Below are 17553 nucleotides of genomic sequence, written 5' to 3'. Positions count from 1 at the left end.
TAATTTTGTATTTTTAGTAGAGACAGGGTTTCGCCATGTTGCCCAGGCTCGTTTCGAACTATAGCCTCAGGTGATCTGCCCACCTTGGCATCCCAGAGTGCTGGGATTACAGGCATGGGCCACTGCCCCCGGCAGATTTTTCTTCTTATAAAAATATTCACGCCCTTTTCTTCCCGCTTCAGTGATCCTGAGGGGTGGGGTCTGAGAACAGGGTTTCTCAGGTTCTTTTTAACTGATATCTCCTCCTAGTCTCCCACACCCATGACTCCTGAAGGATTTACCTTGGACACGGTTTTTGGGGCCTATGGAAGCTGGCTGGGTCGATGGGAAAGGTGTAGGGGGAGAGTTGGGGAGGGAAGAGTAAGGGAGTCAAGGAGGCGAAGGGGAGGGAGGTTAAGAGAGAAAAATGGAATCGTAAAAAAACAAAAGAAGAGTTCAGTGTTTGAACATGCAGCATGCCTGGTTGGTTTGTTTGCCATTCCCTCTTGTAGTTTGGGCTGAAGAGTTTGGGTGATATTTAGAGCCTTCAAGAGTTTTCTGAGCTCTGCTTAGATGGGATCCTCTTTAGAAAAGCTTAACGCAGTGACTTTGGAAAAACATTTTGGCTGTGACATCGTGAACTGCACAGACTGGACTGTATCTCTCCTCCCCTGAGATTTCCTACAACGTTCCTAATGGTCATGTGTCCTGCAGGTGGAGACACGTTTGAGTGAGGTGAAAATACATTCGTGAAACTAGACATAAATACTGCCGATTGAGAAAGTGCGAGAGTTTTGTTCAAGACTGGAAGCCTGTCTCTGCCTGAGCCCTGCAGCCTGAGTCTTCTGTTTGAGGGGGATGGACCATAATATTTACACTGAAGTTCAAAGGATGAACTGTGATCTTAATTCTGAGATCAACAAAGATTAAGGAAAGATTCAGATGAGGGCATAAGAGTAACAACTCTCTAATTACCTGTCAGTTTCAGTATCTTTAAGATCAAAAGGTAAACATGGCGCAGAAGGCATAATAGACCCAAAGTCACTGATGCACTGGGCTTTCTCCCCCCTTTTCCTGGGTATGTTAATTATCCAGGAACAAAGCGGTGCCATGAGGTTGCTTAGTCTAGTTTGCATTGCCATCTTTCTTTCTTTTTTTTTTTTTTTTTGAGACGGAGTCTCGCTCTGCTGCCCAGGCTGGAGTGCAGTGGCCGGATCTCAGCTCACTGCAAGCTCCGCCTCCCGGGTTCACACCATTCTCCTGCCTCAGCCTCCTGAGTAGCTGGGATTACAGGCGCCCACCACCACGCCTGGCTAATTTTTTTTTTGTATTTTTAGTAGAGATGGGGTTTCACCGTGTTAGCCAGGATGGTCTTGATCTCCTGACCTCGCGATCTGCCCGTCTCTGCCTCCCAAAGTGCTGGGATTATAGGCGTGAGCCATCACGCCTGGCCAACATTGCCATCTTTCTGGTGCTACTTTTCCAGCCAACATTCAGGGTTGTCTAAACTGCTGGGTATATTTTCCCCCTCTTCAAGTCACTATATGTGCTGCATATCTTTGGGGCAATTTTTTTTTTTTTTTTTTTGAGACAGAGTCTCACTCTGTTGCGCAGGCTGGAGTGCAGTGGCACGATCTCGGCTCACTGCAACCTCGCCTCCTGGGTTCACGCCATTCTCCTGCCTCAGCCTCCCGAGTAGCTGGGACTACAGGCGCCCTCCACCTTGCCCGGCTAGTTTTTTGTATTTTTTAGTACAGTCGGGGTTTCACCGTGTTAGCCAGGATGATCTTGATCTTCTGACCTCGTGATCTGCCCATCTCGGCCTCCCAAAGTGCTGGGATTACAGGCTTGAGCCACCGCACCCGACCATCTTTGGGCAAATTTTTTCATGAAATGAAAACATTCAGCTGAAAAAGTCAACTGTAAGTGGCTGGATTGCATGTCACTGAGGGTGACACCGGCAGCCAGAGATAATCAGTCTTCCTTCATTTTTTCCCCACTTGGCGGCTTGGAAGCTAACTCCAATCCCCTCTGCCTGTTCTTTCTTCCTGCCTTCATCCTAGAAAGCGAATTCTCTCTTTTTTTCCTCGATGACTCATTTACAAGATTGGATGGAAATAGGTTTTAGTTCAGCATACTGTTTGCTCTAACTGGCTTTAACAGTGAGGCCCGATGTAAAATGCTCTCAGCTAAGCCAGGGAACCGCCACTGACATTCTTTTGCCTTGAGTCTCCTATCCAGACGTTGTGGTTTGCAGCTGCTACGGTTTTCTTTAGGATGCTAAATGATGTGTTAGCCTGAGAGAATGTTTCCTTTCCTGCTGCCCTTTTTAGTTTTCCTTTTTTTTCTCCCTCTTCATTTCCGCAGTTTTCTAATTCGGAGCTTGTTTTGTTCACCTCTCTTTGCAGACTTTGGTTTGAGCAACTGCGCAGGGATCCTGGGTTACTCGGATCCGTTCAGCACGCAGTGTGGCAGCCCTGCCTACGCCGCACCTGAACTACTCGCCAGGAAGAAATACGGCCCCAAAATCGATGTCTGGTCCATGTGAGTTATCGAGCTTCTGAACGTCAATGTTCCTCCTGCTGTCTCCACCGTGCCTTTCTTAGAAATCATGCTTGAGTATTGGATGGCAGGCACAGGTGACAGGCCCAGGAGTACGCTGTCAGGGATTCTTTGGGGCCTGGCTTTCCATCTCTGTTCCTTCTGTTTTGGTCTGCACGAACTGTCAGAATGGCCTTTACCAAAATTCAGTGCGGTGCTGAGGAGGGGAGAAAACCACGTCCTGCCCTCACAGAGCTCACATCCTGGCTTTGCGACTCATTTATGCCCCTTCCTCTGGCCCTTAGTTTCCCATCACCCTCTGTGTGAAGCTCCATCCTGCTGCCCGGCCCGTGCTCCTTGCGGGACTTGCTCGCCCATCTCTCCTGCCCCCTGCCCTGCTCACAGTTCTTCAGACACGTCGGCCTCCCTTTTGTCTCTCCCACCTCTGGGCTTGTTGTTTTTTTTGAGACAGAGTCTTGCTCTGTCGCCCAGGCTAGAGTGCAGTCATGTGATCTCAGCTCACTGCAACCTCCCCTTCCCAGGTTCAAGTGATTCCTCTGCCTCAGCCTCCCAAGTAGCTGAGATTACAGGCATGCGCCACCATGCCCAGCTAATTTTTGTATTTTTAGCAGAGACGAAGTTTCACCATGTTGGCCAGGCTGTTCTTGAACTCCTGACCTCAGGTGATCCACCTGCCTTGGCCTCCCAAAGTGCTGGGATTACAGGCGTGAGCCACGTGCCCGGCCATGCACTTGTGATGCCTGGGATGCCCTTTCCCAGCCCTTTGGATGGCCTGCACATTCCCACATCCCTGTCTCAAGCCAGTGGCGCCACTGCCGAGATCATCTCTGAGCTCCCTACCAGAGAGTCCCCCAGAGTCTCTCCTCACCCTTTCAATTTCCTCCTCGGCACCTCTCAAAGCCTGTCCTTTTCCGGTTTTAAATCCGTGCCTCCCCTGTCTCCCCAGCCAGCAAGGACTCTGCACGAGGGGAGGGAATTGGTTGGTCTGGTTCACCGTTTTGTTCCCAGGGTCTGGTAGAGGAAGGGCCACCAGGGGTAAGCACAATGAGTATTTGAAGGTGAATCTTCAGTTGCACCAAAGGTAGAGCCTGGGTCCCCCATGGTCCCAGTGAGTCACCCCCTCCACCATCCCCTGTCAGTGACGGTCCAGGGTCAGTTCAGAGTCTTGGATTCTGGGATAGGATTCAACCCTTTGCCACAGGGAAATGGGCTCTAGACAGAGTGAGGTTCTGATTAAGATACAGACGAGAAAGGCTCGTTTGCATGAAAGGTGTGTTGATCCGGAGTATTTCTGGAATTCCCCTGCCTCTCTTCATATCCACTGTAACCCCCTTGTTCAGGTTGGCAGAGAAGCTAACGCTTGCTTAGTGCTTGATGTGTGCCAGACACCATGTCACTTAGTTTCACAATGACCCAGTGCAATCGTTACTCTCTATTACCCTATTTTATGGAAGAAGAAACCCATCATAAGAGAAATAAATAAAATTGCCCAAGGTCATAGAGCTGCTAAGTGGTGGAGTGGAATTTGAACCAAGCAGTGTCCTTTCAGGGTGTCAAGATACAGCCCCAGCTCTCCAACGTGGCTTGCGTGGGGGGGCCCTTGCTTGCCCTGTGGCCTTGTTGAAGGCATGCCCCCTCCCCTTCTCTCCCCACCCATTCTCTGGCTAACCCAGCATTGTTTCCTGTTCCCTGAACACAGCCTGCGCTTGCTACATACCAGCCCTTACATGCACCGTTCCTTTGGCCTGGAACCCTCTTCTTTTCCCTCTTGAGTTGCTGGGTGCTGGTTCCTCTGGGCAGCCCTCTGTGTCTCCAGCCAGCTGGCTTTGAGGCACTCCCATGTCCCCTCCAGCCCCCCACTCTCTGTGTTCCTGGCCCTCACCGTGAGGTCTTTGTCCACCTGCTGGAACCCTCTGGGCTGTAGCGGAGGGGCAGGGACCGCTTGGCTTGCTCCCAGAATTTCCTCAGCACCTGGTGGAACCTGGAGGAGGGGACAGAGGAAAAAAAGAAGGTGGGAAGGAGGAAAGAGGAAGGAGAAAGGAAAGAAGGAAAGGAGGAAGGGAGGGAGGAAGGAAGAGAAAAGGGAAAGAGGGACAGAGGAGGAAGGAGCAGGTGTTTCATCCAGGGAAACAGAATCTGGCAGGTCAGGGCTGAAGCTGGCCAAGAAAGCAAACAGAGGAATGTGGGTCAGTTCAAGGCTCTAGAAACGAGAGGAGCTGAGGATGTTCCGGTTGGAGATTGAGAAGAAACAGAGACCAGAACAAGATGTGGAGAGAGAGGGAATTCCCGGAACTTTCCCAGAAGGGGCCAACTCTTCTGGAACCCTGGCTAAGAGGACCTGCTTGTCAGCGAAGAGGTGAAACAGGTCAGGAATCAGCTTCTACTCCTGAGCAGGCTGGGTGCCCTGGTTAGTCACCCATGATCCTCAGGACAGTCCTGTGAGGCACATCTCTTGCCCCCGGTTTGCACAGATAGAAGAGAGTGATGAGTGCTGCCTAGAGGCACACGTGAGCCCGAATGTAGTGGAGCTGCCCATTGCTGAAGCCTGGGCTCCCAGTTACTTCGCAGGTGTGGTCTGGTGTGCAGGCTGCATATGGGGTGTGTGTGGTGCGCTGATGACGGGCCCAGGTGGGCTGGGGTCATGTAGAGCTAGTGGAGTGGAGCAGCAGAGGATGCCTTCTCTTCTAGGGCATTGCTAGTCATAGACTTCCCTTCTGAGAAGGCCTCTGAATCCCCCTCAACACAGCCCCTCCCAGCAGCTAATACCAGTGGATCAGAGTTGTATATGGGAGGAAATCCATTATGGATTTCTTCCAACCCTTAAGAACTCTCACAGGTGTCTGGCACAGTCTTCCCTCGATAAATATGCATTGAGTGGATAAATATGAATATGTGAGTCTATAATCACTTTCTTAACAGCTAGAGAACTCATTTATGCTAAATGGGAAGCTATGAGAGGAAGAATTTGTGCGTGCGCGCGTGCGCGCGCGCGCACACACACACAAGCACAAAAGGCTATGGGAGCCTGAAAGACCAAGAGGTCCCCTGTCTTAGTCTGTCTTTTCTTGCTGCAAAGGAATACCTGGGCTGGGTCATTCACAAGGAAAAGAGGTATATTTGGCTCATGGTTCTGCAGGCTGTACAAGAAGCATGGTGGCAGCATCTGCTTCTGGTGAGGCCTCAGGCCGCTTCCACTCATGGTGGAAGGTGCAGGGGACCAGTGTGTGCAGAGATCACATGATGGGAGAGGAAACAAGAGAGAGGGAGGGTGCCAGGCTCTTTGTAATGATCAGCATGGATTGACTCATCCTAGCCGCCTAACAACCCTTCAAGGTAGTGCTGTGTTACTCCCAATTTAAAGGTGTGGAAACTGAGGCATGAAGAGCCTCAGCCACTTGCCCACATGATACACCAGCGTGTGACAGAGCCAGGATTTGACCTATGTGGTTTGCCTCTAGGCCTCTGAGTCACCACCCTCTGCTGCTTCTATTACGTTGTACTTCCCCTGGTGGAGTTTACATGCTAGAGGGACAAACAGCCGGTATTTTAAAACGCTATAAACTGAGTGTGGTAACGTCTGTGGAGGAAGTGAGAGAGATTCAGGTAAGAAGATGGAGTAGCCTCTTGAGGAGAAGACTTCAAAGCCAGATCCTAAAGATGAGAAGGAACCAGCCACGGGAAGAGGAAGGTGTCAGGGAAGAAGGCCAGGAAAGGTCAAAAGTAAACTGGTGAGAAATAAAACAGATTTTTTTTGTTATGGCAGCCCTAGTACACATGGCTGCACAGCTGGGTTAAGTCAGGAAGGCATCTGTAGGCAAGTTTGATCTGTTCCTGAAAGATGAGTGGAGTTGGCCAGGTGGAGAACGGGCAGGGAAACGTTCCAGGCAGAGGGAACAGCATATGCAAAAGGCTGATAGGTGTGACACATCTCATTTCTCTTCCTCTTAATTTTGGCAAAAACATAAAACTTCAGTACCTTTTAAGAGATAATTTTCTACTGCTTTGAAGTGTTGTGTCTGAGATTCGGGTTAGGTTTCTGTTTGGTGCCCATGACTTTGCTGGCAGAAGTGGAGATGGAAAACCCAAAGTGAATTTAATGTAGAAGGCTGTTTAAAATGAGAGTGAAAATGGAACTGATTTTCTCACCGGGTTAGACACTGTTATTATAAAATGGCTTCTCTCTTTATGGCTCTGAAACAAAAACAGAATGAAGAGTTCACTTCCAAAAGCGCAAACTCCCCTCCTGGAGGCTTTGGACCTGATGGATGGCAGGGACTTTATCCACAACTTCTGAGATGGATTTAGGAAGAAAATCAGCCTGTCACTGAAAGAAACCTTGGGAAAGAAAGCGCTTCCCTACTAATAGGGCCCCCAGGACCCTCCTCCAGTGAAGCCATAATTAACAATGGAAATGGGAAATAGTGCACTTTCTTGAGGGTTTTCCATTATTTTCAATGGTCATTATTTTCAAGACCATAAAAAATAGCTGTAAAGTAATTCACTTCTTTCCTTTACCCTTACCCCGCATTTTATATATATATATAATATATAAATATATTATATATAAATAAAATATATTGATGTGTGTGTCTCCAATGAACTTTGAGGTTTCAGACACAAACACCAAAAATATTCCTTCTGGTGCATTGAACTTTTATTACTGTGAATTGACTTTTCCTCCGAGTGACATATATGCTAATTTAAAACAACTTTAATGCAGATGTACTTTTTAATTGAAAAGAATTCAAAATTAACTTTATCTTCAGAATATTACAATACTCACGTGCAACCTTCAGTGAATCCCTACTGGTGAGGAAAACAGAAATGGAGAGTTCTATCCTGAGAAGATTGAGAACACAACGTTTTTGGGCTAAAGCTGTCCTCTGCTCTCATGGGGGTCCTTGGGATGGATGGGTGAAGTACTTGTGTGAGGGCCTGGTGCCTCCTGGAGAGTCACGCACAACACACTCAGTCCACCTTCCTAGCTCATTGAATCTGTTTTCACTTAGTGGAAAAAAAAAATCCCTGTCTCCAGTGCTGTACCTTTGGGTAGACAACTTGGCCAAGAGGCACCATGTCTCCAAATAACTCTCCTGTCTCCAAATAGAACTGGGTGTTCAGGAGGAAGAGTGAGAGAAGTTGTTCTAGGCCTCAGACTCAGTGTTTTGTAAGTACTACCAGATATCATCAGCTACTGTTCAGACTCAATGTTTTGTAAGTACTACCAGATATCATCAGCTACTGTTCAGACTCAGTGTTTTGTAAGTACTACCAGATATCATAAGCTACTGGCAGGGGTCAAATATGGAAGGATGGTATTAGTGTTTTCTCTCTGTTGAGACCCTCTCAAAATGAAGGCTAGCAGGAGGTGGTGGGAAGAGGAACGCTATGACTCCTTTGGGGAACCTTAGGGCTTTTGACTTTTAAGAGAGGTTTCCCTTAGCTTCTGAGATTATTCAGTTATAAAGTATGAGATTTTTTTCCCTTTGTAGCTAGCATGCATATTTAACATAGAAGAAAGGAATGAAGGAAAGGAAGAGAAACAACCATCTTGAAATCCACAAGAAAATAATTTCTTGCTAAACATAGACCATTTAATGGAACAGTGGTGAAATTTGAGATTTTCCAAATGGATGAATTGATTCCTAGTCTACTTACAAGACCTTAAATTGGAAGTTGTATTATTAAAAGTTGATACTGAAAGATGGAAAGATATTGCTTTCAGGTGACAAGTTAGTTTTAATTTTTCCAAGGCAATTCCTTTCTTGGAGAGCCACACGGAAGTAAGGTACATCTCCCGAAGGTCCTTTTGACTGCACTATGTATAAACTGGGCAGCTTCTGAGGTTCCTGTTCACATGCCCCTTAAGAACAAGTAACCAGACCCTCCCTCCACGTGCCGGGATGGCTCTGTCTGTTGCTTTGTCCCCTGCCTCTTGTTAAAATTGCCAGTGACTTCTCCAGGGAGCAGTGGCTCCATGTCTTTCCTCTTTGGGACGGCAGGTGATGCCACAGCTTTTCCTCCAGGGAATATTTTTTTGTGTATCAGACTAAATATCAGGATGGCCATTTGGCTTTTGACTTAATTCCAAAGCTTCCCCGTTTGTATTTCACAAGTAAGGGTGCTTTTCCTCTTCTTTCTGCTGCCCCCGCATTGTCTGCCGTCTTCCTCTTGTGAGATCAGAGTATTCCACGCTGCCTAGTATCTTTGGGTTTTCTTCCAGCCTGCGATAGCTCACCCTTATTTCATTCTGCTGGAAAAACCCCCGGTCATATTTGATTGTTGTCCTCTCTTGTCCCTCCCTCTCATTTGTTAAGACTGTCTTTGATTCTTGGGAATCCCATGTCTGCCACAGAGAATCCAGAAAGCCCCTGGGCCATATTTCAAAAGACCCATCAGGAAATTCTGAACATGTTTTGAAACTCCTACTAATTCTATGGGATTACAGAGGTTTATAAACTGCATTCCACATTTTTCCCTTGGTATCCTCACATACTTCTGAACTGTCAGAGGGACTAGGCTTCTCTTTATCCAGATATTAAACGTGTATGGAAACTCTGGGGGAAAGGAATTAAGGTGCTCAATCTGGTTTCCCTTTTGAAATTTCCTAGCTAGGACTGTATGACTGTTCACGTAGGTTTTCTTTTTTTTTTTTTTTTTTTTTGAGATGGAGTTTTGCTTTTGTTGCCCAGGCAATGACGCAATCTCTGCTCACCGCAACCTCCGCCTCCTGGGTTCAAGAGATTCTCCTGCCTCAGCCTTCTGAGTAGCTGGGATTACAGGCATGTGCCACTAAGCCCAACTCATTTTGTATTTTTAGTAGAGATGGGGTTTCTCCATGTTGAGGCTGGTCTCGAACTCCTGACCTCCGGTGATCCGCCCGCCTCAGCCTCCCAAAGTGCTGGGATTACAGGCATGAGCCACTGTGCCTGGCCAGGTTTCCATTCTTATTTGGCAACACAGTACAAATAAAATTGTAGCTTTTTCCCTCTTATTTTAAGAAAGGTTTTTTGATGAAACAATAGATCACAATTTATCAAGCTTAATTTCTTCCAACTACAGAATTCAGTTCTTTCTGTGGCTTAGTTGATGTGACCCTCATGCAGTCTGAAGGTAGGTATTATTATTATCCACATCTTATGAATGAGAGACCCTAGGATGAGAGAGGTGGGTCCTCTTTAAGGATTTGTGACAGCTTCTTCTTTTTTTTTTTTTTTTTTTTCCCATCGATGATAAACTCCTCCAAGAGAAATGGAATTCTGGAATCAGTTTGTAAAGTCATCAATTAAAGTTACTATAAAAAGCACTTGCTCAACCCTGGCCAGACCTGCCACCTGGATGGCCCTGGCACCATCTTGAAGACAAGCATCTGTTCGTCTTATCTGTGGTCCCGGCCAGATGACGGAGAGAGGCAAAGACCAGTGTAATATGCAGTGACTTGAGGAGACTTTTGGCATCTGTTGAAGCCAGTCGGTGACAAGGAGGCAAGCCGTTTGGTGGCTCAGGGTCTCCTTCAAGAAAGAAACATTCATAAAGGCTTTACAGTTGCTCCTCTGGCCTCATAGGCTCTCCAAACCCCTTTAGTGCGGTTCCCCTCCCATTATCACGATGTCCTACCTCCTAGAGGCATCTGCACTGTACGACACCCCCACCTGGGACAGAAAGCTAGGTGCGCCCTAAAGATGAAAGGGAATAGAAAAGGTCATAGAGCAGTGTTCTGCAAACTTGAGTATTACACACTGTCTTTTTAAACGAAGAACATTCTTCATAACTGTGTGTGTTGACGTGAGTTATTTTTCTTTAAATGTTATTTATAAGTACATGAGCCCCAAATTAAACTCCTTTTATTTATGGCCCTATACAACTGAAAAAACCAAAACTCATTTACAGGTTAAATATAACCGAGAGTAAAAGAACTCCAGAATATTCAAATGAGCAACATGAATGCAATGGCTAATGTTTTGTGGGAAGGGAACGGCTGTACACAGCTTGAGTGCAGTTCTCACTGCTGGGCACAGGTTCTTCGACATTGTCAGGCCCATCTTGTGATGCCTCAACTCCCCTAAAACTTTTCATTCTTCCAGGATCTTTCCAGTTTTTTGAGTACGCATCAGAAGCACCTGGAGGGCTTGCAAAAACACCGCAGAGTTTCTGATTCCAGAGATGTGCAGTGGCGCCCAGGAATGTGCATTTTCTTTGCTTTTTGTTTTTGCTTTTTTTTTTTAAGAGTCGGGGTCTCGCTCTGTCACCTAAGCTGGAGTGCAGTGGCACACTTACATCTCCCTGCAGCCCCAACCTCCTGTGCTCAAGTGATCCTCCCACCTCAGTCCCCCAAGTAGCTGGGACTTACAGGTGCGTGCCACCATGCCTGGCTAATTTTGGTATTTTTTGTAGAAATGGGATCTCACCATGTTTCCCAGGCTGATCTCGAACTCCTGAGCTCAAGAGAGCCGACCGCCTCAGCCTCCCAAATTGCTGGAATTACAGGTTTGAGCCATTGTGCCTGGCTGAATGTGCATTTTCTTTTTCTTTCTTTTTTTTTTGAGACAGAGTCTCGCTCTGTCGCCCAGGCTGGAGTGCAGTGGCCGGATCTCAGCTCACTGCAAGCTCCGCCTCCCGGGTTCACGCCATTCTCCTGCCTCAGCCTCCCGAGTAGCTGGGACTACAGGCGCCTGCCACCTCGCCCGGCTAAGTTTTTGTATTTTTAGTAGAGACGGGGTTTCACTGTGTTACCCAGGATGGTCTCGATCTCCTGACCTCGTGATCCGCCTGTCTCGGCCTCCCAAAGTGCTGGGATTACAGGCTTGAGCCACCGCGCCCGGCCTGAATGTGCATTTTCTTTCTTTTTTTTTTTTTTTTGAGACGGAGTCTTGCTCTGTAGCCCGGGCTGGAGTACAGTGGCCGGATCTCAGCTCACTGCAAGCTCCGCCTCCCGGGTTCACGCCATTCTCCTGCCTCAGCCTCCGGAGTAGCTGGGACTACAGGCGCCCGCCACCTTGCCCGGCTAGTTTTTTTGTATTTTTAGTAGAGACGGGGTTTCACGTTGTTACCCAGGATGGTCTCGATCTCCTGACCTCGTGATCCGCCCGTCTCGGCCTCCCAAAGTGCTGGGATTACAGGCTTGAGCCACCGCGCCCGGCCTGAATGTGCATTTTCAACAAGTTCTCAGGTGGTGCTGATGCCACTGATCTGAGGACAAATGACGCACTATTCCAGTCACCAGGAGACTTTCTTTTCCTCTGGTAGAAGCATAGATGCATCACTGACACATTAAGTCCAGCTCTGCTTCCTTCTCATTAGGCTATGACAATAAAAGTGATTTTTTTTTTTTTTTTTTTTTTGGCAAAAATAGTTCATTGGTAAAGAAATACCAAAGCAGGCACTGAAATTGGGTGTGTGCGGTGGAGGGTGTTGTTAGTTATACGATGATCATCCAGTGCCCCTGGTTATGCTTTGTGAAATGTTTTAGTCTGTTGCCAAGAAGAAAATAAAAATCGGAACTGCCACACCCCTGAGGATGTGTCTGCGTCCCTCAGTTTGAGAAATACTGCATGAGTTAGGCATTAGGAAGCACTTGCTGCAGAACAAAATGATACTGTGTAAGTAGCAGGCTCTTCAGCTTTAGGTATGAATGTTAGGGTAGGATTAGGCACTCAGAGGTGGTGAGCAGGGACAGAATCTTTTTGTTTTTTCTTCCCCTTAACTCAGTTCACTCCAACTCTGTTGAAATATGAGGTCTTTGCTCTGTAGCATGGAAGCATTAAAGCTCATTAACTGCATGAACCTGCCGGTGTGTATTCAGGGCAGAGGACTGGGTTGTTAAGGAGACTCCCAACCGTGTCAAATAAAGCACAGGCAAAAGGCCTGAGGTCCCGGACTGGGGAAGACCGAGAAGGGTGGGAAGATCCTGGTTCTAGTTTTCAAAGATGTGAAGTGCTGACCATGGAAGAGAAACTGGTCTTGTTCCACAACCAAAGAACAGAAGATGTAGACGTTGGCTTAGTCTTGGAAAGCTTTATTTTTGCATAGAATCGCCCTGGATGGAACAGGCTGGCTCAGAAACATTGGGAACAGCTTATCTTGGAGGTTGTTCAGTGGTCCTCAGCAACAGCTTTGTGGGATGTGCCAGAAGGTTTCCATCCATAAAAGCTGTGTGTCCAAGTCCTCTTTGTATGCAAAACTCTACAATTTTGTGACCCTTTTAGCATTCCCTCTTACTGATCTCCAATAATTTTTCGAAGCAAGAATGTTGAGCTCTTACCTCAAACATACTCAAAGTGCAGCATTGCATAGTACCTTCTCAAACATATCACTAGCGCTGATACTCCTTCCCTGCACCCCTAACCTGTCTCTCCTCCTCAGCCTCCTCAGTACCACTCTGTTACCACCATTGGTCCTGCATTCTGAGTTTGCCACCTGGCACGTGCCCTTCAAATGTCTCCACTGCGTCTTTGCCTTTCCCTTTCTGTTGCGTGCCATCATTCCCATTCTGATTTTAACAGCAACCTGCTGATTTCCTGCCACAGTTTCCTACTTTCCATTTTGAGCCCCTTTAATCCACTTATACAACATAACTACTCCCCAAATTATTTGGCCATACTACTTGTATCTGCCTAACCCCTATTCCTCGCCCGGCGGGTGTGTTCCACTAAACACACACAGGGAAATGCTGCTCAAATAGCTCTGTGTGTGCCTTGTTCATTCTTGTTTCCATTTCTTTGTTTATGCCCTTTTTATCTCTCCAGCCACACAACCAGCCAGCCAAAGATACATGAGCTCACACACATGCAGTCACTACCTGCGTGGCGTCCCCTCTTCATGTACCTGTTTCTAAGTTCTCTTTCTCCCTTCATTGAATTCCTCTTGTGGTCAAAAGTGGTGCAATTCAGCATTTCTTATTCCTTTTGCACTGATCACCCCCTGAAAGGACTGTGCTCATTTATTTGTTCGCATGTTGCTTGCCTGTCTTCTTCCCCACTCAAACCCCAAGAGGGCAGGTCTTTCTCTGGTCCCCAGTACCCAGCACCTATAGTCTTGCCTGGGGCAGAGAGCCATCCAGCAAGTATTTGTGGAATGACTGTTTATGCATCTGTCCCCCTAACTCCACTGTGAGTGGGAACCAGGTCTTAGTATAGGTCTGAAATTAGCAAATGATTTCTAGCGGGAGCTGTGGGCTCCAGCACCTGTCATTATCTGAAATGCCGTAATTCAGAGGGGGCCGCCTTGGAATTGGGCCTCGAGGGTCTTAATTTCAATCAGTCTCATTGGATTTGTTTTGACCGGAAATCTTAGTGCCTGTTTATAAAATATATATTCCCTTGGGCGCTTTTGAACACTTGAGACCTCTTGGTAGGCAGACATTTCATCCCCATCAGGAAATCTCATCAAAACGATGTTAGATTTGCACATCAGGAAAACAAAAATCCTCTAAGAAGATGTTTCTGTTCTCAGATTGGCTTTGGATAGGGGCAGTTAAGCTTATTCAGAAGGTATTTCAACCACATCTGAGATGTTGGGTTGGGGCCAGGTGGCAGAATCTCACAATGAACAATAAAAAAAATCAGGGCAGGAAGGAAGGGCACCTCCCCAGAAATTTCTCTAGTTACAAGCCACGGCAAAATTTAAGAGTAGAGCAAAATGCCGGGTTTTGGTATGAGGCTTCGTTTCTGAGGGCTGAGTGGTAACCTGGCTCACAGTTTGCCTGTGACGGGAGCTTCCGGTGTGGGGGGCTTTTCCTGTATTTTTTGGTCAGCCTTTTCCAGGTACCACCTTCTAAGCCATCCTTGGAAAACCACATAATGGCAATACTACTCTTAATTGAGGTCCCTGACGTCTCCCAGGTGTTTCTTACATTGCTTGGTCTGGGCCTCCTTGCCGTTGACTTCTTCCTGCCATAGCATTTGGAGAGAGCAGAGGGCCATGGTTCCCTCCTCAGGAGGTGGTTCCTGACGCTCTTGAAACTCCTGTTTTTCTCTGTGGTCGCCTTCCGGGTCTTCACATTCAAGTGCTCTCACCCAAGCCTGCCTTTTCTTTCTGTCTTTCTCTCTCTTTCTTTCTTTCTTTCTTTCTTTCTTTCTTTCTTTCTTTCTTTCTTTCTTTCTTTCTTTCTTTCTTTCTTTCTTTCTTTCTTTCTTTCTTTCTTTCTCTCTCTCTCTCTCTTTCTTTCTTCCTTTCTCTTTCTTTCTTTCTTTCTTTCTTTTTCTTTCTTTCTTTCTCTCTCTTTCTTTCCCTCCCTCCCTCCCTTCCTTCTTTCTTTCTCTTTTTCTTCCTTCCTTCCTTCCTCCCTCCCTCCTTCCCTCCTTCCCTCCCTCCCTCCCTACCTCTCTCTCTCTCTCTCTTTCTTTCTTTGTTTCTTTCTTTCTCTCTCTCTCTCTCTTTCTTTCTTTTTTTTTGAGGTGGAATTTCACTCTTGACACTCAGACTGGAGTGCAATGGCGCGATCTTGGCTCAGTGCAACCTCTACCTCCTATGTTCAAGTGATTCTCCTGCCTCAGCCTCCCCAGTAGCTGGGATTACAGGCACCTGCCACCACGCCTGGCTAATTTTTGTATTTTTACTAGAGATGGGTGCCAGGGTGTGCAGGGGCTTCATGCACAGCTTGCAGCACAGCAGCGAGGGGATGAGCAGGTAGTGGTCCAGGCTGATGAGGCAGGGGTTGGGGATGGAGGCGCTACACAGGCTGGTCTCAAACTCCTGACCTCAGGTGATCCACCTCCCAGAGTGCTGGGATCACAGGCATGAGCCACCGCGCCCGGCCTCACCCAACTCTTTGAACGTGACACTGAGCGTTCTACAAAGATGGCTTTGAAGAGGGCCTGTGGAGGTTGGCATGGAAGCAGCAGCTCTCATGCTTCGGTGAAGCCCATGTCTCCAGTGTCTTCCCCTCCCCAGGGGACCTGACTCCACTTTCGTGTGTATGTCTCTCTTTTCAGAGGTGTGAACATGTATGCCATGTTGACCGGGACGCTGCCTTTCACGGTGGAGCCTTTCAGCCTGAGGGCTTTGTACCAGAAGATGGTGGACAAAGAAATGAACCCCCTCCCCACTCAGCTCTCCACAGGTAATGCACCTGCTATTCTAGATCACGGTTCAGGACTTCTGTTGTGACCAGTTCGGGTCCACCTGTGAAACAGTATTTGTTTTGCAGCAATGGTATTATGTCTATCCCATGATTGTAAATTTCTTTCTAGTGTTAGATCAAAATGTCAAGGTACAGTGGTGTGATCTCGGCTCACTGCAAGCTCCGCCTCCTGGGTTCACGCCATTCTCCTGCCTCAGCCTCCCGAGTAGCTGGGACTACAGGTGCCCGCCACCTCGCCCGGCTAGTTTTTTGTGTTTTTTAGTAGAGACGGGGTTTCACCGTGTTAACCAGGATGGTCTCGATCTCCTGACCTCATGATCCGCCTGTCTCAGCCTCCCAAAGTGCTGGGATTACAGGCATGAGCCACTGTGCCCGGCCTCACTCATGCCTTTCACCTGTATCCTTTCCTGTTCCTTTATAATTCTGAACCCCTAACTCCTCCTTCCTCTTTCTGCACAAAACACGTAGATCCAAAGGATCTGATATTCTCCATTTGAAAAATAATTGCAGGCTTGATTGTTTTAAAACTCACCATATTATGATGTTGACTTGGAAAAGAGGATTTGTGGTCACATTTGCAATATATCTTCTTTCTGCAATTATTGTCAAGAAATGTTTGTTGCATTGAAGTTGGGGCTGCAATTTGTTTTGTGAGTTGAGTTTTTGAGCCTGTTCAAAAGCTTTTAAGTATATAGAGGTTAAGTTACTTGATTAGACTGAATCATCAGGTGTGTTTGAAAAGTTCTCTCAAGCTTTAGCTGGTTCACATTTCAGTAAACAGTTTGTATTAAGGTTTGGTTTCAGATCCAGTAAATCAGTACAATTTGTTCTTTTGTTTGGTTCACAATTCAAGTTCCTGGCCTTGGCTTGGCTTTGATGAGCATTTAATTGGCTCCTTAGAATAAACTCAGCTTCACTGAGATAAGGCTTTTGACCAAAGAAGAAAGCAGTTATTTAACTGCAACTTATGATATTTATGATAGTTAAAATATAGCATTTTATTTTACTACTGTTATGTATTTTTCTTCTGAGTTTAAAAGCACGCATGAAGCTGACCCTGAATTTATCTTGCCAAGTGGAATCCAAGTGGAGACACATTCTTGTATGCAATGATCTAATTCAGCCCATACTGTCTCCTCAAGGGAGGGGAGAATCTCTGGAGGCTTGAAAGCAAAGGAGGCATTAAGTCCTTGGGAAGATGAGTTACAGCTCTGTCATTATAAAAGAAATATTTCTGCACTGAGAGTCATAACTCTCAGAGTTAGAAAATGTGCAAAATGTCAAACGTATTGTCATATTTAAGCTTTAGAGCTTTCAGAAATGTCGAAAGTGCGGCAGAGCACTCTGAGGTGTGCCCCTTCATTCATTCATTCTATATTTCATACTCATTATGAAATAATGAAATAATATACTCATTAGCTTATTCCATGAATATGTATTGTGCACCAATTGTGTGCTAGGTGTGTTCTAGATTAAGGAAGACAGAGAACAAACCAGTCTCTACCCTTATAAAGCTTATATATCAGCAGGGGAGGCTAAAAATAAATAAATGGGTAATAAATATGTGTGGTATTTGGTAATGTAAAGTGCTCTAAAGAAAATAAAATAAATTGGGACAAGGGGATAGAGAGTAAAAAGGTTTTTTTTTTTTTTAACAAATAAGATTATTTTAAAAACTTTTCATTGTGATGTAATTGTAGATTCACACACAATTGCTAGAAATAATACAAAGAGATCCAAATAGCCCACATGAGTAACTTGTGTGACAGCCACCACAGTCAAGATGCAAGACAGTTCCCTCACAAGGTTCCCTTGTGCTGCTCCCCTGTAGCCACAGCCACCTCCCTTCCTCCTGCTCTCCCCAAGACCTGTCAGCTACCACCCTGTATCATCTATAATTTTGTCATTTCAAAAATGTTATATGTAAATCA

General features: G+C 46.5%; 1 protein-coding gene across 2 annotated transcripts in view; it reads left to right on the top strand.

Annotated features, from left to right (window-relative positions):
- The window catches only part of HUNK (hormonally up-regulated Neu-associated kinase), a 127347-nt gene that overhangs the window by 69349 nt on the left and 40445 nt on the right, over positions 1 to 17553 (top strand). For both annotated transcript variants that reach the window (XM_065541420.2, XM_045389239.3), the window contains exons 4-5: positions 2388 to 2523; positions 15474 to 15601. In XM_065541420.2, coding sequence (XP_065397492.1) covers positions 2388 to 2523; positions 15474 to 15601 — 264 coding nt within the window. The remainder of the gene's footprint in view (positions 1 to 2387; positions 2524 to 15473; positions 15602 to 17553) is intronic.

This window comes from Macaca fascicularis, chromosome 3 (genome assembly GCF_037993035.2).
Source record: "Macaca fascicularis isolate 582-1 chromosome 3, T2T-MFA8v1.1".
NCBI lineage: Eukaryota > Metazoa > Chordata > Mammalia > Primates > Cercopithecidae > Macaca > Macaca fascicularis.
This window is presented reverse-complemented; position numbering and strand designations above follow the sequence as displayed.